General features: G+C 35.5%; 5 protein-coding genes across 6 annotated transcripts; 3 read left to right on the forward strand and 2 right to left on the reverse strand.

Moving 5' to 3' along the window:
- Nucleotides 1-256: 256 nt before the first annotated feature.
- Nucleotides 257-1844, reverse strand: LOC116137370 (60S ribosomal protein L10). The gene is made up of 4 exons (XM_031423051.1): nt 1684-1844; nt 1031-1532; nt 580-661; nt 257-463 (listed from the first exon to the last, which is right to left on the reverse strand). The coding sequence occupies exons 1-4, from the start codon at nt 1691-1693 to the stop codon at nt 395-397; spliced, it is 663 nt and encodes a 220-aa protein (XP_031278911.1). The 5' UTR covers nt 1694-1844; the 3' UTR covers nt 257-394.
- Nucleotides 1845-3339: 1495 nt separating this feature from the next.
- On the reverse strand, nt 3340-4560 carry LOC116137394 (cytochrome b-c1 complex subunit 8). The gene is made up of 2 exons (XM_031423082.1): nt 4289-4560; nt 3340-3599 (listed from the first exon to the last, which is right to left on the reverse strand). Exons 1-2 carry the CDS (start codon nt 4456-4458, stop codon nt 3551-3553), a joined length of 219 nt encoding a protein of 72 aa, XP_031278942.1. The 5' UTR covers nt 4459-4560; the 3' UTR covers nt 3340-3550.
- A 131-nt stretch (nt 4561-4691) lies between these two features.
- On the forward strand, nt 4692-7074 carry LOC116137393 (hydroxyacylglutathione hydrolase cytoplasmic-like). Its single transcript, XM_031423081.1, has 7 exons — nt 4692-4856; nt 4936-5058; nt 5149-5310; nt 5395-5476; nt 5637-5750; nt 6473-6649; nt 6836-7074. The coding sequence occupies exons 1-7, from the start codon at nt 4810-4812 to the stop codon at nt 6908-6910; spliced, it is 780 nt and encodes a 259-aa protein (XP_031278941.1). The 5' UTR covers nt 4692-4809; the 3' UTR covers nt 6911-7074.
- Nucleotides 7075-7682: 608 nt separating this feature from the next.
- Nucleotides 7683-12135, forward strand: LOC116137319 (E3 ubiquitin-protein ligase RNFT1-like). Of its 2 annotated transcripts, XM_031423002.1 has the most exons (9): nt 7683-8005; nt 8130-8695; nt 9122-9198; nt 9308-9476; nt 9835-9923; nt 10032-10196; nt 10339-10416; nt 11147-11250; nt 11944-12135. In XM_031423002.1, exons 2-9 carry the CDS (start codon nt 8161-8163, stop codon nt 12047-12049), a joined length of 1323 nt encoding a protein of 440 aa, XP_031278862.1. In that variant the 5' UTR covers nt 7683-8005; nt 8130-8160; the 3' UTR covers nt 12050-12135. The 2 variants fall into 2 exon arrangements, with proteins under 2 accessions (XP_031278862.1, XP_031278861.1); XM_031423001.1 differs by having other exon boundaries at nt 7683-8695.
- A 5767-nt stretch (nt 12136-17902) lies between these two features.
- LOC116137320 (autophagy-related protein 18d-like) lies at nt 17903-20898 on the forward strand. The gene is made up of 5 exons (XM_031423003.1): nt 17903-18056; nt 18393-19221; nt 19495-19753; nt 20096-20219; nt 20626-20898. The coding sequence occupies exons 2-5, from the start codon at nt 18397-18399 to the stop codon at nt 20717-20719; spliced, it is 1302 nt and encodes a 433-aa protein (XP_031278863.1). The 5' UTR covers nt 17903-18056; nt 18393-18396; the 3' UTR covers nt 20720-20898.
- Nucleotides 20899-22868: the final 1970 nt, after the last annotated feature.

Raw genomic sequence — 22868 nt, forward strand, 5'->3', positions numbered from 1 at the left:
TGATGATGTTTTCTAGATAAAAAAGTCTTGTTCCATATCATATAAAATTCCCATCGGGAAATCCATGTTAAAGCATTCCATAGTTGAATTTTAAAGATATATTTTTTTAATAAATCAGTAAGAGAGTTACAGGCCACGTAGTAAGATGAAATTTTTTCACATATACTTAAAAACCCCCCCGTATAGAATGATGTTAAATAGCTGATTCACTAAAAGAACTGCAAAACCACATTACGAAAGATAAACACTCCACACATTAAAACCAAACACAAATGCCACATAAAATGAATTATGTCCAATTCAATTGACAAAAAGTTTCAATAACAATAATAAACTAAGCAATGTTCAGCAACGGATCTCTAAGAGATTATACTATTTTTAGGTAGCAAATATCCTACGATGTAGCTTCCAGAAAAGCTCTTCCAGGTTGACGATGAGCCAAAGGACCATGACATCCAAGGAGCTGCACAATTACAAGTATAAAACTAAGGGATTGGCGAACAATAATTAAAAAGAACTGTAGTAGAGCAAATTTACAGCATTTTAGATGTTTTCACTCCAATACAGTTTTGATGTTACCTTAGCATTGACACCATCAGGCATAATCCTGTTCTCTGACTTCCACCTCAGATAATCAGCACGGCTGAACTTGGTGAATCCCCTAAAAAAGGAATATATATATACATATGCAATGGTGAGAATTAATCTTAAAAATAAGAGATGTCCATGTTGTACAAATATTCACCAAATATATATATATATATATATATATAGAAATTGTGTATCATGGGTAAATTCAGGTAGAAATGAACTTTTAAAATAAATGTAAGACTTGTTCCAAAGGCTCTGTTATCTCAACCACCAGAGTGAGGGGACTAAAAGGTTTTGAACCAAAAACAAGGCCAGAGACTGCAACTAGCAGGCCAACTAATCTATGTGATTCTAACAACAAATATTCACATTCGATAAATATAAACAATATAAAACATGAACGCATAATTAAATTTCAGATAAATACAAGGGGCCATACCATTTCCTGCTAACAATAATCTTTTGACGACCAGGGAACTTAAACTTTGCACGGCGAAGAGCCTCCTGAGCGTGATGGCTATTACTGTCCTTGCAACGAACAGAAAGCAGGACCTGACCAATGCTGACTCTAGCACAAGTACCTTGGGGTTTACCAAAGGCACCTCTCATGCCAGTCTGGAGCCTATCAGCCCCAGCACACGAAAGCATCTTGTTGATCCGAAGAACATGGAAAGGGTGCACCCTAACTCTCAAATGGAACGCATCCTTGCCAGCAAATTTGGCCATGTACTTGTTGCAAGCAATGCGAGCAGCTTCCAAGGCCTCACTGGACACATTTTCCTTCTCCCAACTCACAAGATGAACGCAGAATGGGAACTCATCAACACCTTTCTTTTTCATTCCAACATCATAAATTCTGATCTTGGGATCAGGAACACCACGGCAATACCGTGACTTGGGGTAGGGTTTGTTCTTGATTTGACGGTAGCACCTTGCAGGTCCTACAAATCAATTACATTACATTATGTCAGGTTACAACTTCAATTTATTGAAAACTAAAAATCACGTCTTTATACATAAAGGTTACAATATATTCATAAAGTTAAATGTCTATAACATAAAGAGGAACGATAGAGAGAAAAATGAACTTACTTCTACCCATGGCGGCAAGCTTTGGTGCTCTTGCTCTGCTGTGGTCCGCCGGCGTTAGGGTTAGGGTTAAGAGGCTGCGGCTGTTTCGATCTCTTAAATGCTGGTAAAATTAAATCAACCGCAGTGCATTCTGTGCGTGTAAGATTGTAATGGGCTTATCATAAAAGATGGCAACAAGCTCGCATTGAAAGCCCATAGACGTAAGAGTAGTGACTTATCCTCTCGTGGTTTTAATTTATTATTCAATGTTAAGGTAATTAATTGGCTTCTATCAAGGTACTTCCTATAATCATACAATTACAAATTATTCTCCAAGCAATAGATTGGAACTTGGAAGAACACCATTCGATATCAATGTTTTACTAATCAAACCGGGGTGAAACCTAGCATGCCCTGGGTTGACCGGTTTAAATAGTTTGATTGGCCAGTCAAACTTATTGTCCAAAGGAAAATGACAAAGTTATCGAAAAGTGTACACCGAAATTATGCACCAAATGACTTGGCAAAATCCTGACCGTTGATTAATATTAACTTATAATGAATCAACGGTCAAGATTTTGTCACGTAATTCGGTGCACACCTGTTGGTAACTGTAGCATTACTCATTGTCCAAAAGTTTAAAATTCAATAAATACACCACTAAAAATTATGTTAAAACCTTACAAGTTTGAAATTTAGCAAACAGACTTCAAATACAAATCAACGATCGATTGGTTGGCGGCAACGACACACCAAATACAATCCTAATCATCTCTTGAGCCATTCCCTAGAAAATCTACCCAAGATCTGTCCAAAATCGATTCGATTTCAACTAGATCTCACTACCATCGACATCGACAACCTAGGCTAGATCTCACCATCGCCGATGCCAACAACCTTCCCTATCACCACGAAAATACTTCCCTAAGCTTCTTGACCAAAACCTATCACACTCCACCTTCGTTCGCCTCGCCAATCGTCGACTGTTGCTGCTACAAGTTTTTTTCCGATTTCCGATCGATTCACTCACTGAAAACCACCTCTATCGCCATCATTGCACTCACTGGCCCTTCATCATCAAAACCCTTAACATTCTGACCTTCAATCGTTTACTAATCATCATTCCAATTTCTAGGGTTTTCGGTGAATAAGGAAATTGGTAACCCGACCTCATGAAGGCCCCAAGTCCCGGTTGAACCGATTCAATCGGCCGAGCTAAGCCAGGTTTTAAAACATTGTAAATCAATACCTTAAGGTTCCTATTATGTAGAGTGCTTGTGCTTCCCTATTATTACCATCACTCAAGAAGATGATTCAAACAAATGAACAAACTAGTAAGACAAAGTGAGCTCTCAATCAACCTAGTGATTAAGCAAAATCGAAGGGCAGCTAACATGCTTTGGAGTAAAATAGATTAGAGGGTCAGCAAGATCACAATTGAAACAGAAAGGTTTCATAAAACTAATCAAATATTACTACATGCTTCCTCTCTGAGAGTGATTTTGGATCTAGCGTTCGCCTTTTTCTGTATCAATGATGCTTTCCATATTGGTTCTGGTTCGAGTTTAAACATCCCATATCCTTCAGCTCAGGGTATGATAACTTACAATCATCTAGTTGCAGACATGCAATGTCAAAATTCTTAATGCAAGATTACAGGGAGAAAAAAACCAGTCAATCTAAAACAATCAAATGGTCAAATTTATTTTAACAAAAAACCCTTTGTTTGGAGTTCACAATAATCAACATCCATTAAAGAAACCATCAAATTAATGCTATTGTTGCCCCAACAGCATAACATAGTTCATAAAATTGTACAACTTAAAACAAAGTTGCCAGCCAATTGCAAGTTCTTCCAGTACAACGGAGGAACATCCACTTACTTCACTCAATACCTATGTTCCAACTTCTCTTTCTCCTGGTATCTCTGGACATACCTGCACAAATTGCAAACTTGCCGCGTTAAACTCAGTAAATTCCCAAGAGGAATCTCAAGTTATAACATATAGAAGATGAGTTTAAGGTTCATATATGAATATAAAAAAGAGACAAACTTCTGTATATTCACCAACGTTCAGTCTCCACCAAAGAAATTTCTCCAAGCCAAAAAATAATTCAGTGATGGAGATAACCCTAGGCTTGATTGATTGCCAATTCAATGCAAAATTCAGGTAAAAAAATTTCCTTTCCTCAGTGTTCTAAATTATGCACACAAATTGATAACCCAATACGAAGTAGCTTCTACTAAACCTTTCACGCTCCAAAAAATCAACCAAACACAAACTGATAGAGCCAACTATATTGAATAATTAAAAAAAGAAAAATCTTTTTCACATCCAATTTCTCGATTTCCCATATATTATAGGGATTAACATGAAATTAGATCTGCGATGTATCACTTTCAATTACAGATGGAACAAATTGACAGTAGCACATTAGAATTAATGGCAATAAGGAGGATTTTTAGTGTATAAAAGCAATCAAAAGCAGGCATATTTAGATTTATTGGAAGTGGTAAAACCCTAAGTTAAACTATGCTCAAGGAGACAATCGCAACTATAGGAAATTTCATAAGAAATTAAAATGGGTAAAAAAAACAATCGATAAAGAAGAGAAGAAAAATTACGTGTAGGTGCCAACGAGAGGGCCCAGGAGGAGGACGGCGCTGATCCAATTCTCGGAAACCTTGTGATGGATCTTGTCGGGCAAATCCTTCCATAGGCCGGGCATTATCTTCTGCTGAAACGGCGATAGCGCATACACCACCGCCTTCATCTTCACTGGTTGCTTCCCCATCTCTCTATCGCTATTGGTATTACAATTCCGCTGATGATTATTTGTATCTCAGGCGCTTCTGCTGCTCCTATTTTATTTTAACAAACGCAGAGTTGGACTTGGACCGGTATAAACTTATTCCCGCATCCAAACACTCTATTTGCCTTCCAGAGTCCACCATCAGGGCTTTGGCATAAATATTTACGTATATGGGACTTTAATGATATTTGACTAACGTAATTGCTTTAGACTGCGACGTGGCTGGTTGATGGAAGAGTCCGGCTGATTACGTGTCTCTTCCTTTCTTGTTGGTCTGACAATCCAGTGCATCAAAGACTTTGAACTTGCAGCACAGAACTCAACGAACCGGCCATGAAAATCTTCCACGTTCCTTGCTTAGAAGACAATTACTCCTACTTGTAATTAACCCATCATTCATTTTCAGCTTATGGTGTTTATGTTGATTAAAAGATTTGATTTTGATTTGATTTTTTGCAGGATTATCGATGAGACCACTAAGGAGGCGGCAGTTGTGGATCCGGTTGAGCCCCAGAAGATAGTTGATGCTGCCAAACAACATGGCGCCCAGCTCACTCTCGTTCTTACCACCCATCATCACTGGTAACAAAATAGCCCACATAGAAAGTTTCTTTCTTTTTAATTTTACAATTTTATTGTTAAAAAGGGTATTGAGCCGATTTAAGCATACAGGGACCATGCTGGTGGGAATGATAAGATAAAACAGATAGTGCCTGGAATTAAGGTGTATGGTGGCTCACTTGACAATGTTAGGGGCTGTACTCATCAAGTGGAAAATGGTGATAACATTTCACTTGGTGCTCATATCAATATATTGTCTCTTCACACGCCTTGGTATGCTTTTTCTTTCTTCAGATTCCTCTACTTGAAGATGGATTTATTTTAGTAAGGATGCCTCACTTTTTTATTCTCAACCAGCCACACCAAAGGTCACCTAAGTTATTATGTGACCAGCAAAGAGGGAGAACAGGACCCTGCTGTTTTCACTGGAGACACATTGGTAAGTCAAAGATACTTGCTTTAAGTTTTCATCAGAGCTCTTTACACTAGAGATCGTAACTGGGCAGTTGTCATTGTGTTGGAATTAAATTTTATTCCTTTTTTCTTGTATGTTTGTGCTTAAGGCAATAAGCTGCGCCTTTTTTTCCTCTCTTTTGTAGTTTATAGCTGGTTGTGGAAAATTTTTTGAAGGCACAGCAGAACAAATGTATCAATCACTGTGTGTAACATTGGGCTCATTGCCGAAGCCAACTCGAGTTTACTGTGGCCACGAGGTAAAATAGTTTGCTTATTTTCTTTTACAAAAATGTACATGAACTTTAATTTCTAATTTTTAATAGATTATGAGTTTGCAACTGTCTTTATGTAGTTCATCGATGTCAATTTCAATTTTGCATTATCACTATCACATGATATCTAGTTGTGTCGGTCTTCTGCCCACCTTATGCTTCATACTTTCACTGGTTTGTTACCATGTCTAAGTGTCTGAAGGTGTTTATAGAAAACATCATCTTATTGCTGGGGGTTCAATCTATTTTATGAACAACTTAGAGCTAGTATATTTATTGAAACTACTGCAAGCAAAATTTCCAAACTGAGGGCAAGCTTGGTATTGAGAAATTAAATTGCCAGTTTGAGCTATTTTGAGTTGGAGAGAACAAGGTAGTTAACCATTTGATTAGTCCTTTTAGTGCGAGGAACTGGTTTATTTCCAGTTATTGGGGTTTATCTGTACTTTCCAGCCGTTATAAGTCCCTTGAGAATGCAATAATACAGCTTGAGAAAGTATGAAATTTGGAGTTGAAGAAATCCTTGGCTGCATTTGTTGAAACTTGTTATGTTCTAATGGAATGTTGTGTTCAAATGGAATATGTAATTTTTTTCTTAAAAGAACAAGCTTACAAGCTTAGTGTTTTTGTTTCGTGGATTTATCTTTTATGTTGATCTGTCTTATGTTTGATAGTTAAAATAATGTTTTGAGTTGATATTTTTCCAGTACACTGTGAAGAACCTCCAATTTGCTCTGACTGTCGAACCAAATAATGTGAAGATACAGCAAAAACTATCATGGGCTCAGCAACAGCGACAAGCAGGCCTGCCAACCATCCCTTCAACCATTGACGAAGAGATGGAGACTAACCCATTTATGAGGGTTGATCTACCAGAGCTTCAGGTCTTCTAGTTCACCGAAAGATTAACCTTTCAGTTTATGTTGAATGACAATTAAATACCATTCAAATAATTCAAGGCCAATCAAGCTATAGTTTTTTTCATTAGTATCTGTTATCTCATTTATCACTGGTGTAGAATGCTTTGTTATGCAAGCTTTCTTATGCAGATATTTTTGCTTCATCTGCAGGAGTTGGTTGGTTGCCATGCGCCGGTGGAAGCTCTCCGGGAGATAAGGCAGCGAAAGGACAACTGGAGGGGCTAATTAAAGACCTCGAAAAGCTTTCTCTTGTCTTTTGGTTTCTTTGGTTTTGGCCGGGGTGCGTGTTGGTGTATGCAACTTGATTTGTAACTTGAAAACTTACACGTTACCAAGGTGTTGCTTGGGGCGGAATGTGCTTATGGAATGCTTTGTTCTTGGCTTTGGTAGAACTCTGCAAAATGCAAATAAAATTAATGTTATAATAATGTTTATTTGAAATTTGACCATTGAAGCTGTAGTCAGCAAGCGCATAACCTGGGATATCCAATCAGATCATTTCATAGTGTTCCTGTTCCCACCTAAAAGCTTTGACTTCATCCAATAACAATAGATGATAAATATGAATATGATTTCATATTTTTCTTATTCTCAATCAATAAGACAATACATGGTAAATATGAATATGATTTAATATTTTTCCTCATCAAGTCATTTAAATTGAATTTGTATTTCTAGATCGTAAGTTGCATAGTAACAGCCCTATAATTAAAATAACTATAATAAATAAAAGAGTGAACAAATATAAATTGATGTGGTATAAAATAAATAAAAGAGTGAATATAAAAAGTTAATCTTATCATATTTAGTTTTCATTTATTTTGTGACACATGAATTTATACACAAATATTTGTAAAACTGGTATGTTTTGTAAAACTGGTATGTATAAGTATTATTATTTAAAAAAAAAAAAGAAAAAAAAAGCCGCAAGACGATGAATAATTTAACACGTTACTGCATAATAATATTTTAGACAACCACTACTCTGGCTCTTTCGCAGAAGGCAAGAGATTTTCAAAAGGAAAAAGAGATCAAAGTAGACGCGTTCATTTTTGCAGCGTAGAGAGAAAGAAAGCACGTAGGATGAAGTCAAGCATGATCCTTCTTCTCTCTTTTCTTTCTTTTAATCCCAGGAACTATCTCATTCGTTCTTCATCTTAAGCTTCTTATCATAATCAAGTTGCTAGCTTTCATTATAAAAACATAATCTTTGTGTGCAAGAGACCCGGTTTGAAATATCACACCTAAATCTTTCGACCTTTCATTCTCTTCTCAATCCCTCCAGCCTGTTAATACTTTGTTTCTAATCTAATGTTTAAGGTAACTTTCAACATAAAATTCTTTTCTTTCGATAAATTTCTCTTTATTTGATTGCTTAGTTTTCTTCAGTTGTGAAATTTTTATAATTTCGTTTCGGGTATAGTCTTAAACTCTTTTTGATCAGAAGGGTTAGGCGTCTCGTTTGGAGTATTCAAATGGAAACCTCACCTATAACTACTCCTGATCCCTACGTGGATCCTTCTTCATCTCTAACTAACAACACGGCTACAACCTCTACCTCTAATACTAGTAATAATAATTCTACCAGCTATGGGGTTTTGCTAAACTTGTTTCACTCACCATTATCTCTTCTACTCGAATATTCCCGTGTGGTTTCGGCCACTTCTATCTCTGCCCATCAAGATTCTTACCCTGTTGGTGATATTCAGACCCAGTCGCCCAATTCCATTGACAATCTAAGCAGTGTGAGTCCTGGGGAGGTTTCAATTCAGATAATTAGACCGGAGAATGCTGAAACCGAAACCACAGAGGCAGTGTTGGAAAATGAGCAGGCAAATCCATTAGGGGCTGGGGAAACGCTTCCATTGGTGCCTCCTTCAGTTGAAGGTAATACTTCTCGTGATAATTCTTACCGAAGTTATGATATTCAGCAGCTTGCTCGGTGGGTCGAACAAGTTCTTCCATTTTCATTACTCTTGCTGGTTGTCTTCATTCGACAGCATTTGCAAGGTATTAGTTCTCATTATCCATCTTTTACATGTTGTTTATGTTATTATTACTGTTCAATTTCACAAGCTGAGAAGGAATGTGTGTGCTTCGGGAAATTATATATGATGCTCATTTCCAATCCATAACAAAAGCATTTAGGTTTTGTTTCTAATTGTTTTCTAGTTAGTACTTAAATGCCAAACGAGATGAAAAGAGAAATAAATCTCGGAGAAAAGATTCATAAAGTACTTTTTTCTCCTTATCTTTTTGTAAGTATTGAACTTAAGATTATTGCCTTCAACCAAAGAACACCAACATTAAGTGATATATCAATAGCCTTTGTTTTCAGTTATCTGTTTTTCTTTAGTATTTTCTTGTGTTTCTCATTTTAAGTCTTTGGATAAAATTTTGATTTAGTGCAAAATTTCTTTTTGGGAGGACTTGCAGGCTTTTTCGTTACAGTTTGGATTACAGTAATGATTTTTAAGTCGAATGATATCCTTCGAAAGCAGACTGCTTTAAAGGTGCTTCCATGTCTTCCAATTTTTAAAGCTCCTTACTTGAATTCATTTCCAACCCTTATTTTCCCACAGTGAAGAACAGGAAAATCTAATTTCTTGTTGGTTTCTGCAGGGAGAGAGGAAAAACTCTGTTCTCATCGTAATCTCTATCGGTTTTATGCTTCATGTGGTTGGAATTTACTGGTGGTTTCGACATGATGATCTTTTATATCCATTGGTCTTGATTCCTCCGAAAACAATTCCACCTTTCTGGCATGCTATATTCATCATCCTAGTGAATGGTATGAATTTAACTATTCATGTGTTTATTGTTATTGTTTGCAGTGATAGAATATATACAGTAAATATTTTGGATGTCCTTTAACCATGTTGGAACACTAAAGTAAATGTTGTTAATAAAGTTTTAGTGGTGGTTATAATTTGGTTCAGTATCCTTTTCAAGAGAATATATATTAATTTTCGGTTGACCAAAATGTGTGCAGTTTTCTATGAGATTCCATGTTCGCTCTTATTAGTTTGTTCAATTTGTTGTTAGTATTGCTTGTCATGTCATATATGCCTTAATCACATTAGCCTTCTTTATCTTTCATTGTTGAAATCTTGAATGCTGACTTGTTGGTAATATTTTATCGCTTCTAGATGCAATGGTGAGGCAGGCAGCAATGGCTCTTAAGTGTCTACTACTAATTTATTATAAGAGTGGCAGAGGCCATAATTTCCGCCGGCAGGTAATGCAATTCCAGGCATAATAAAATTACTTTCAGATATAATTTGGAACTGCAAATATCTTTTTCAAATTTTCAGAACTCTCTGACAGTTTGCATTTTGTTTTTCAGGGTCAAATTCTAACTTTGATCGAGTATGCTCTGCTGTTTTACCGTGCACTGTTGCCAGCACCGGTCTGGTACCGATTTTTCTTGAACAAAGATTATGGAAGCCTCTTTTCATCATTGACCACAGGGCTGTATTTAACTTTCAAGCTTACCACCATTGTTGAGAAGGTAGAGTCGTAGGCTTTCATCTGTCAATGTTTGCATTTATCTTTACAGCTTTCATATTCTCTTGGTTCTCTTAGAAATACTTCATAGGGATTAGATTAGATTGACCGGGGTGTTAGTCCTGACACTTTTAGTTTCTTGCCAGATGCAATCTCTCTTTGCTGCCTTAAGGGCATTGTCAAGGAAGGAAGTTCATTATGGGTCTTATGCTACAATGGAACAGGTACAATTGTGTAGTTTTACTTATTTTCTGAAAAGCTTTTTGATTGATCGTTTCATTGTATTTTCTGTCAAATTAAACTGTAATCTATGTTTTTTGTTGCGATGATTGCATTATATAGCGTGAGGTCCTGCTGCAATGATTGCATTATTTAAATTAATGGACCAAACTGGTATTTCTTTTTATGGTAGAAAATCAGTGAATGGTGATGGTTTGTGATAGGAAGTAATGAGGGATACAACAACTTCATGATGCATGATTGCAACAGTAGCTTAATAACTTGTTAAGGGAAAATTCAACGGGCTTGGTGTGGTGGAGTTTTGCTAATTATGTCCTTTCTTTTACGGAGTTGAAACTAACTTAAGCCTTGTCCCTTGGGGTTCCTGCACAACTCAACCTGCTTATACTAGTTCTTTCTTGATCTAGGAGATTGGTGTTTTCAATGTCAGGTCAGATTTCATGAGTGTTCCATATTTCTTGATAGAGACTTGTTGCATATGGTGGAGACATAGGTTACATATATCACTTTAGGAACAGTGGGTAACTGTTTTCGGGTTTCATGTTTCTTATATACTTGTCAACATTTCACATGTTCAGTTGTTACCTTTTTGCAAATTATGTATATGTGATAGTATTTTGTAACGTGAATGTTGATCTTCATAAGTGAGTTATTTTTCTCCTCATTAAATAATCTGCTCATTCTGAAGTCTGAACTCTAGATGATCTAATGCAGGTAAATGCAGCTGGAGACCTCTGTGCAATTTGCCAAGAGAAGATGCATGTTCCTGTTTTATTGCGATGTAAACACATATTTTGCGAGGACTGTGTTTCTGAATGGTAAGTTTGTAATCTTGTGTTTTACACTTAATATTTCAATGGCTACATTGTTAAAGTTGGATGGTGTAGGTTTTGTTTGATTGTGCATTCTTCCTTTGTATGCCTCCGAGAAACTTGCTCTTAAATGACCCAACTACTACTTTTTGGACCTAATATACTGTGTATATAGTGGTGAGTGGCAAGAGAGAAATGATAAACATAATATGTTGTTCATGGATGCTTTATTATTTATTCATATGTTAGGTTTAAACTTACGCATTGGATCATGCAATAAGATTTTTGTGAATTGGATTTTAAGGTATAGTTAAATTGAACTTATGAGGTTCAAATGCCTTATAATTCCAATCTGCCAAAATCTTCACTCCTGGGAACATAATTGGAGAGGAAATCCAGAAACACTGGTGATCACTCGTGAAGAACTTGTGTTTTGTAATTGATCAGAACCTTCAATTAATAAGAATTATTGCCCCTATTATAAAGGAAGTCTAGTATATCATTGTCAACTGGTTAGTAACTTCGATTTTTCTCCGACCATTATATACTGAAATTTTATTTATGCTAGCTTGTGAAGGCCATTTTCTGCTGCATCAAGCTTAGAAGGTTTCTGTGAGTAGGGGGCATACATAAACTATGTAGAGTGTACAATTACCATAATAAGTCTCATTTGTTGACCATCTGATGATTATATTTCAGGTTGGAGAGAGAAAGAACTTGCCCTCTCTGCAGGGCTTTGGTTAAAGCTGCAGACTTACGATCATTCGGGGATGGATCAACAAGCTTGTTGTTCCAGTTATTCTAATTAGTTTGAGTGACTGAGAATGCTCTTAACAAAGGTTTCGTCCCTGTTCTTGCATAGGCAAATGGCGGATGTATATTAATTAGAATCTGTTCCTGGACTGCCCAGAAAGGCCAGTGGATTGGAAGGTATCTCCAAAATCAGAAGAAGTGACATGCTCATGTGTTATGTTCCCTGAGTTGTAATCAATACCTTTGTCTTTTTTAATTATACGGAATCAAAGGAAAAAATATGACCCTTGCTGCATTTATACATGTTAAGTTTTCTAAAAGAAAAAAGCTTTTCCGATTAGTAGACGTATTTTGTGCTCTCTTTATTTCATCCAATGCATTTCTATGTGTTGAAGTGGATGCCCGTTTAGATGAGGAAAGAAATGGTTTTCATGGGTTCAGTGAAAATAGTTTGTATATATTTCATGTCATATCTAAAAAATGCATAGTACTGAACATTATTGGTTAGACAGCTAATTGAATATTTATCTCATAAATGAGAGAAGTGCTAAGCTTGTATGGAAAACAGGATGGTGATGGACATTAATATGTTGCCTAGAGTGGAGTGAACACCCATTTCTTCCATCAATGAGCATTTATCCATCACCATATCATGATATTTCTAAAATATCAATTATCATGAATGAGGATGTCGTTAAAATGGGTTGGGGTTGAGGTGGACATTTATATGAAACTTTGAGTTTACAAGTAAGCAACGAGGAGTCAGAAAAATAATGATGGCCGACAATGCACAGTAACAAGTCACCAAAGATTGGGATTGGGATTGGGATTGGGCGCATCCCAAGAATTCTTGTATTGCATTATGGGCTTCAATATGGCGTTGACCCTTTTCTATTTCCATTATTTGCTATCTTTAGATTGGAATTGGACATCTCTATTTGCGTTATGTATGTTGTATCTGGATGGTAGAAAGCAGCAAAACAATTACATCTCCACACATAGACCTGCATTCGATAAGATAAACTAATGTTGCAATAATATTTTAATCGAATTTTCAATTATGAATCCATGTAAATATCTTCTAGCAAAGGAAGTAAAAAATTTGAGTTGGAAGATGAAATGATGAAAGTCCAGCTAGGTAGCTTAGCTAGTTCTGATATAGTTTGCAGCTAGGGTTTTGACTGCGTGTTGACCATCAAATTGCATGATCTTCACAGGGTGATGAGATGAGATGAGATGAAATGATGCTTTTATTACAAAAGTAGTTTCTTTTTTATATATGAGGAGAGGATGATGATATTTGATGGCAGAAAAAGACTGATATACACTGCACCTAGTGGTCTCCACAAAAGCACTCTCTATGATTCAGAGCGCTACAGTCAACAAAAACTTATTGAAGTTCTTTCTGGCAATTCTCAGAGCTTTACAGAAATAAGCGGCCACTCCTACTAAAACTGTTCTCCACCGAGCCATTCTTTTCATTTCTATTTCTAAATTTTTTACTATCATATTCACAGTACCATGTAACTAAATAAAACATCATCTATCTTCAGGATTTTCACACCTTAAAGTTAAAAGGACTCTAACTGTACCCACATAAAAATAAAATCGATGTCCTAATGCTACCTCTTCTGCTGTAAACGCTCAAACATCCTATGACTAATAGCTGCAACATTGTGCCACTAAACGCTAGATTTAGGAATCACCTTAACACATATATGTATAATGTAATCAAGCAAATGATAATTAAAAAGGAGGCTTCAATATATAAATTCAAAACTCATAAGAATACCGCATTATTAGATACTATTTTCTATATGTGAAAAAAATTAAATCCCAAACAAATAATTAGATATTAATACAATCTGTGAATGAGAGTAAAATAAATATGATAATAAAAATTGATTTATTACAATAAAATAAGAGAATTGTGTGTACATGGAAAAGACAATGGAACCGACGATGTACTGTATATAGGTTTTACAAGAATACAAAATTAAACAAAAATCAAATCAATCTATGTCTAGCAAGTAGTAATGGCTATTAATTATAACAGATGAGAGAGATAACAGTTTCATCATTCTTAGAAAAAGAGCTAAGACAATACTGTTAATGGCTGATTCATCATCCATGTGAGAGAAGTATATATAATTTAATTTATAAGGTAAAAATTTCTGTAGATATTAAACAAGGACTGGTTATGGTTGTCAACTTGTCATTAAGGAATACTTCACTGTAATGAACATATGTGGGTGTCTGTGAATTTTATGGTGGTGTTCTGTACACAAATATATACAAAGAACATAGAGTACTGGAGTGGAATATATTCTTTATACAGTCACTGTAGATTTGTAGTTCCCACATGGTCAAAGTAGCCTCGATCTAGTTTGTTACTCACTCACTGCGTATTAATTGTGAAGTGGACACTTTGAGAGATGCAGATCGAGATAGAATTATATTACATTTACTTACTTCATTGCCTTCTTCTTTCTTTGTATCGTCTGTTACAAATTAAATCCCCTGAAGACAGAGAAACAAAGCTTCTCTCTCTTAGATTTGTTAAGATCTAGAGTCGCTTTCCTGTCTCTGACTCTCATGACGACAATGACCCATCATCTGCCCTTTCCTTTGCCAAAGAAATCCAATTTCTCTTCCTTATTTTGTGCAACTCCCTTTTCCCTTCTTTATTACCTTTCTTCTACTTATATTTCTTCATTTATACTCCCCTTTCTTTCACCTTTTCTTATACTCATACTCATACTCATACTACTACTCCTCCTCTCTTTCTTTTGCCCACTTGCCTTAATTATCATCTCAGAATTAGGGTTTTAACTACTACTACATTGCTTGAGAGATTTAGGGTTTCAGTTTATGGAGACTCTCACACCTCTATGACTATTAGCAGTTAAGTTGAATCGTATTTTCTTCTGTGTGTCATTTTAATTTCTTATTAATGTGATTCATGATTAGATCATATTACCCCTTTACTTTATGTTGAGTTACATGAAAAAGTAAAAGGGTTTTCCACCATTGCTGGTCAAAGTTCTTAGTGATACTGGATGTTTAAACTCAGGATTCTTCTTGTATTGGTAAATATTCTGAAGAGATCTCATCATTTCATGTGATATATAGCTAGTTATAGGTTACACGTTTCTCTTCACTACTTTTTCCTTTTGATTCTAAGCTCAAATTTTGAGGAATATTTCTACTTTTGAAATTTTTATTCTGAAAGAAATCCCCAAAATGCATACTCTCTATTATTAGTTTGTTTAGTGATTGCTTTCATTTTGTTCATCAGCTCTTGATAAAAGTCCGGGTCCAGTGTCTTTGAATGAGAAACCACTGTACTGTAAATTTATAGCCTTTTTGCTTTCCTTTTGAGTTACCATGTCAAGTACGTAGTAATTGACAATTATTTGATGGCATTTTACTTTAGCTGATTGGATTTTCAATTCAAATCATCCAAGAAATTGGACTGTTTGTCATATAGTATATGTAACTGTACTCTTTTTGCATCTCCTGTTGATCTTATTTGACATAATTAGACTACTTCAAATAGACTGGGTAGTTAAGTCCTTCATCTGTGACTATGAAAGAGTACTTTTTCTTTTGAGAATGAAGATTTTATTTTATAATTTTCTTGTGTATGAGTGATAGAGGCATTGTGTTGTGATATTTGATTATGTATGGTTTAGAAAAGAGTTAGTGGTTGCATGCAGAAATGGTGTGAGAGAGCTTCCTTCAGCCCACTCATGGATGGGATTAAGGGATTCAACTAGCTGCCGACTCATTCATTCAAGCACTCAGTAGACAATGGATTTGTTATTTTGCTACTGTGATTGTGTGAATGATGCGGGAGATAATTTTGCTCCCTTTTTTTCTGTGCTTGGACTGAAGGGAGCTCCTTCTTTCTGTTGCCTTCATTTTTACAATTTCTCTACACAGGTAAATTGAATTAAACAAATGCTCTCAAACTGCTTCTTTATTTTGATAATGGGACATCTTGATCGGTTTATTATCTTCTCTCATCATTACTTGCCTGAAACTGAAACTCTACTACACTGTAAGTAATTTTTTTATATCAGTTCTCTACTTGCATTGGCACTTTTTTTGTTACTTAACTTGAATTCATCCAAAACGAGGAGCATGTACAAGTTCGTTCCACCCGGATCTTCCTTCTTATTGAAAATGAAGGCCTTTAGTCTGCCTCCGAGGATCCATTTAATGCTTGTTGAGAGGCAGACAAGAAAGTAAACTTTGCCTTGGGCTTCTTTAACCTTTAGATTTGCATTTAACTTTCATTTTGGTTATTGTGAGCTCCTCCAAACCAGATAGTGCTGTCAGATTAGATTTTGAAACCATATGGGAAACTGTTCATCCAAAAAAGTAGCTTATCAACGCTGATTGGTGTTGTTTAGTTACAATATTGCAGAAGTGTTGTTCCGAATCCATTCTATGTACATTTCCCAGAGAAATATATGTGTGTATGGTATCTAATTCAAACAAAAATTATGCAATGAGCACAATTATGTCGGCCTTTTTTTCTGGTATCTTGAATGGTGTCACACATACACGTTATGCATAGGTATGGTAGGGTTTTCAACTTTTTCTTCTCTATCTGCAGGCATTTAGATATTAAATGTTTGGTTTCAAAAGTTGCTGAAACTGCATATTTTTAGTAACAACTAGTGAAGTGTGTATCAAGTACAGAGAAAAGCATAAAATATGTGGAATTGAGTTGAATGTTTTTGTTGATCGAGAGAGGAAATAGGCATGAATCCACTTTCTTTTCATATGAAAGTGTGCCCATGTTAGCTAGCTAGCATGTAGTTTAAATAATAATTGTTGGAATATTCAACTTCTTGGAGAAGGGTAAGTTAGCGTAATGAAGAATGAGATTGGAGGGAGGATATTGGGGGTTGTGTTATGTTTGCTAAATATGGATGAGAGCAACATCTGAGCTAAGTACCTGTTTTGGAAATCAACATGACTTTGAAGAAGAAACTACTGCTACATCTACTTTCATCTTGGAGTTATAATCCTATTCCTATAGCCTAGTCCCTCTTTTGGCTAAATAGCAATTAATAGATTCATTCTTGGTATTGATTTAACTTGGTCCCCACTGGAAAAAGCAAGTAACTTTCAGTCTAATCTAACTCCATTCCACCTTATTGAATATATAAATGTCAAAAGGGCTTCATCACCAGCTGCCAAAATCGCAAGTTTTTAGATACGTTTGTCGGCAATATAAATTGGTCCTCTCATATGTAACCAAACCAGCAGCAAGATATTCAGTGTGTGGCTTCACTTCCGTTTTCATTTACATAATATAATACCAAATCCAAAATGGCTGTTTCTCATCTCACTAAAGAAATAGGACTTGGACCTGGTGGGTTTTTCTTTGCCATAATAGAAAAGCAGGAATTTACGTTAAATGGGGAAGTCAAATGAAAGATCTGTAACTCTGATAAAGGTATCAAAATCTATTGCTACATCTTCTACACATAATGCTTGTATATATAATCAGTTAATCATATGATTCATTATATTATAATAGTAATACGATCTCATGAACTTTTTTTATTAATTTTTTTTCATAATTCTGATACGATAATTTATGATTGATTAACTTGTAAATAGATAATAGAACTCATAATGAGTAAACATATCTATTTGCAGTTGATTAATCATGAGTTGTGAGAAAAAGTTCGGATTGATATCATAAGCTTAAATCCACAATCACAGACGAAAATGTACCTTTATAGGCATTAGTTTTTGGTTTCAAATCAAGTCTCCATATATCTATTCATATACATAGAAATAGAAATAGAAATAGATGGAAGGTTGCCAAGTGGACCAATGGAGAAGAGTTAATAAATAATCAAAATACATTAAAGTCCAGTAGTTGTCTCTTTCCTTTTGTTGTGTCCGTCTGACTCTCTCCCTCTTTCTCTCTCGTCTGCGTGTTGGGCGATTGGGTCTCTCAGATCTCTCTTATTTTTCACTTCCTCTCGAACACCATCGAAGACGAGAGATGATTATCAATCCAACATCTTAAGGTTAGTTTTTCATTCCATTTATATTATATGTATGTATATCCCATCGCAAATTTCTTATTTACTTGTATGATTCTCTTCTCTATATGAATACGCTATGTCATACATGTTAACACCCTTTAAATGATTTTTTTATTCATATGCTTCATCTGGGTCCCTCACTTTTATGTTGTTTTTGTCAAATATCCGAGGAATTTGTGTTCATTGTATGACTTATTACAATTAGTAGGAATTCTGATAGGTTCAGGTCAAAATATTTCGTCTTTCAGCTGTGTAATATTCATCAATTTTTGGTTTCAAGCATCATCCACATATGTATTTTGTTATGTGTTGTGCCAGATATATGCCATGGTTTCCTTTGGTTTTTGATTGGTTCAAGTGGGTGCTGATGACTGTATCCTCATCCTACATGAGTTCAACCATTTCAACATCTCGAGGAACCCTTCAACAAACAATGCTTAGCCCCTGTGAATCCCCCAATCATGGCCCTTCTGCTTCTTTTCGCCCGCCTCACCCAGACTTTAATGATGTTGATGAAATAGACTTAATATCTGTCTCCTGGAATCAGGACTATGGTTGCTTTGCTGCTGGAACAAGTTCTGGCTTTCGTATTTTTAACTGTGAGCCTTTTAAGGAAACATTTCGACGTGATTTGAAAAGTGGGGGATTTAAAATTGTTGAGATGCTGTTTCGCTGCAATATTCTGGCACTTGTTGGTGCTGGGGGTAATTCCCACTATCCGCCCAATAAAGTTATCATTTGGGATGATCATCAGAGCAGGTGCATTGGTGAATTTGCATTTAGATCTGATGTACGTGCAGTGAAATTGAGACGGGATCGCATCATCGTTGTTCTTGAGCATAAGATATATGTTTACAGTTTTATAGATCTGAAGCTTATTCATCAGATTGAGACTCTTGCAAATCCAAGGGGACTTTGTTCCCTTTCTCACCATTCAAGTACATCTGTGTTAGCATGCCCAGGTCTCCAACGAGGGCAGGTTCGAGTTGAGCACTTTGGGCTCAATATGATAAAGTTAATTAATGCTCATGATTCAAATATTGCGTGCATCACCTTGACAGTGGATGGCCTGCTTCTTGCAACTGCTAGTATAAGAGGCACTTTGATAAGAATTTTCAACACAGTGGATGGTACTCGCTTGCAAGAGGTAACCCTCGGACTGTTGTCATTGGTCTTTAAATAGTAAAGCAGATCAATAAATTTATGATTCTTGTGAGGTACTTGGGCTTATTGTTTGATCAATTGTTGAAATTCAATTAGATTTATTATTGGAAGGTGTAACATCTTTGCAATGTATTAAGATAGAATATAAAAAATGAAAGTTGGCTTGCACTGTTCATGAAATCTAAATTGCTATTTTTCTTTTTTAATTCATAACTTGTTGAAACAGTTTGGATTTATAGTATCTGCTTCCATGTAGGTTCGAAGAGGTGTGGACAGAGCGGAGATTTACAATATTACGCTTTCTCCTAATGTCCAATGGTTAGCCGTGTCAAGTGACAAAGGTACTGTTCATATATTCAGTCTCAGAGTTCGAGTGGTTGGGGAGGACTCATCCTCTCATCTTACTCCTGGTCAGAGTCCAGCACTTTTTAACCAAACTTCTTCAACACCAATCGATGCCCTTATATCTCCAAGCTCTGGTGCCAACCCTAGTTCATCATTGTCATTTATGAGAGGTAAGATTTATCTATTAATAAATGGTTATATAATTTATTCTTTTTGCTTTTTCTTTAAACTGAAGATGAATTAACCAAAACACTATGGCAATGGTAATCTGCATTGGTAATTACCAGTAAGTTATGATGTTGGACAAAGTTCATTCTCTGGCTTCCTTATATAAAAATGCCTAGAAATAGAAATTTTGATATATATATTCTGAAATATTAAAGTCCATGAAACCTGCAATATAGATGTCGTGCTAGGTTGCAGAAACTTGATAGAAGAATTTAACATTTAAAAGCTTGGTTTTAGAAATGTCTGGTGTTTCCAAAACTTCACATATTTTTTACTTCTAGCAGGAGTCTTACCAAAATATTTTAGCTCAGAGTGGTCATTTGCTCAGTTCCACTTACCAGAAGACACCCAATTCATTGCAGCATTTGGATCTCAAAATACTGTGATTATTGTTGGCATGGATGGAAGGTATGTGATCATCTTCAAAACAGCTGTCTGCTGTTGTTATTGTTGTGGGGTGACATTTGTGTTCCTTTGTAGCTGGGGATAATGAAAATTGTTTAGTTATGAAACATGATAAAGGAGTTGCTTTGCATGCCTGATCAAAGCTGATACTAACAAAACTTTCGCTCAGAGAAAAAGAAAAAAAAAAAAAAAAACGGAAAGACTTGTTCCTAAAAGCATTACGTTCTAGGATGACACAGTTATAAAATGAATTTCACCTTTTCCACAGTAGGTTTTTCAGATGGGCATGTGATTCAAATGTTGTAATTTACCTTCGTTTTACCTTTTTCCAAGATCAAATTTTATAATGCGTCATGAATTATTTGATATCATTCTTCTCACACATACTTTTACTTTTTCCCATTTTCAGTTTCTATAGGTGCAGTTTTGATCCGGTGAACGGTGGGCAGATGCTGCAACAGGAATATGTGCACTTTCTGAAAACAGACAGCCGGCCTAGATAGGGTCCAGAGTATATCTCCTCACCGTGTGTAAATATGGAACCAGAATTTCCTGGCAGTGGTATATAACTACATATAATACAAATTAAAATCTTGCATAAAATTGCTTCTTACTGTATATCCCATTAGAAATTGAGATGCCAACTACATATGAATGATAATAAATTGCTTCTGGTGGAAAATATGGTCTGCGTAAATATATTGTTATATTTATTTGTTATGCTTTTATATTCTGTCAAGACAGAGCCACGGACTTTTGCAGAGTCGATAATCTGTATTCACGATTCTCCCATTTAATTCATAATGCAAACTTTTGAAGGATTACTCTGGTGGGTTTGAGCAATAAATTAAAATTGTGTAAAGTTAAAAGAGCATTAGGTTCCTGTAGTGGTGGAACAGTAACTTGCCCGGCTGCAGCCCCCAATTTTGGGGGATTGGCTAGCCCAACCTGACTCGCCAATCCTAACCCGTCGGGTTAGGTTACGGGTCGAGTTGGGTTAACCTCCTTTTGTGATTTTTTTTGTTTTGTTTTGTTTAATTAACTTTTCAAATGAATATTTAACAATTTATAAATGAATAAATGTAATTGTTTTTAGTTAATTTTTTTTCAAATATCAATAATTAAATTAAATTAAATTTTTTTTTGTTAACATTTTAAATATTAATTCAATTTTAATACATTAAAATTACAATATAAGAAAAATTAAATTTATTCATTTATCAAAAAATAAAATAAGAAATTACAATAATTATTGTCTCGTTAAAAACCTCATCAAGAAAAACCTAATGGGACAAAAACTTGGTAAGAAAAAAGAGTGCAATAATTTACAAGTTACAATTTACAAAACAACTAATTTTGGGATTGACTAAGAACTCCCTCGTCGTATCATCTATATTACAAAATTAAAATGATTCTATTAAAGTATTGTTGACAACCTCTGTTATGCCTAAAAAGTCACGCCTATGTCAGCTCATTTAATGTCTTCTTGTACCAGCTGCCAAACCCATATCTCTAAAGATATTCTCACCAACTATATCTCCTTTCAAGAGATGAATGGACGAGAGTCTTCCATGTGTCAAGTCAACTTGCAAAACACTCATTACATTGAGTGTTTTGGTGAATAAATGAGCATTTCTCTTCACGAAGAAGGGGCTGGAGGCTGGGCTGAGATTTGAGCTTCATTTTCATTCTCTCTTTGTAAACACTATATTTCTTCATCTTTGTACACCTTATGGGCAAAATCATAGAAATAGTCAGAAATCAATAAAATAACAGTGGATGTAGGAGTCGCTTGTTGCATCCAAACCACTATAAAAACCCCCTCTTGCCAATCTTTTATTTATTTTTCTGCAAAATATATAATCCCAGCTTCATATTCAAATCTCATGTATCCATCACGTGTGTCTCCTAAGTTAGCTCAGCGTTTCCTACGTGCGAGTAGTTGGCGTCCAAAATCAAGCGTTAACAACCTCGTATTGATCTTGATGGCGTGACCGTTCCCAATCTCGAAGACATATGAGGACTTCAGTCATTTTTTGTGAAAGTTTAGTCCTCCTTTCATTTAAAATTCTTCCATTTGCACTAAATGTTTGTTCGGATGAGACGGTTGAGACAGGATTAGCAAAAACATCCAAGGCAAGTCTTGATAATACTAGAAAAATATATTTTCTGGTTTTCCAATATTCCAAGGCATCAAAGTTGGCTCTTTGTTGTGGATCTGTTGGTAACATTTCGGGAGTTCCCAAATATTGTTGAAGCTCATTACTCTGTGACTGTATGACGGACAGTATATTCGTTGTTGCCGTTGGTGCTTCTAAAGAGGAGGTTGTGCCTGTGTCTCGGGTTCAGTTCCTCTTCGGCCTATTAAATGCACTCCAGGTGTAGAAGTCTTCATTTGTGTCTTCTGATGCAACTTCCTTGTGTATTTCGTGTCTTTACGGGTTCCCATACCTGTTTTCATATTGGAAATATACCTCTACAAGACAATTTTTTACCTCTCCTATTTGATTGACAAATGCTACGTTTTGTAAATTTTCAGTTAATGTCTCTAAACCATTTTCTAAACCTTCTTATTTAATTCTAGAATCAAATATGTCACCTAAATAATAAAGAAAATGAATGGGTTTAAAATATTTAAAAAAAAAAAATTCT

The sequence above is a fragment of the Pistacia vera genome, unplaced genomic scaffold (genome assembly GCF_008641045.1).
Source record: "Pistacia vera cultivar Batoury unplaced genomic scaffold, PisVer_v2 Contig323, whole genome shotgun sequence".
In the NCBI taxonomy this organism is placed as follows: domain Eukaryota; kingdom Viridiplantae; phylum Streptophyta; class Magnoliopsida; order Sapindales; family Anacardiaceae; genus Pistacia; species Pistacia vera.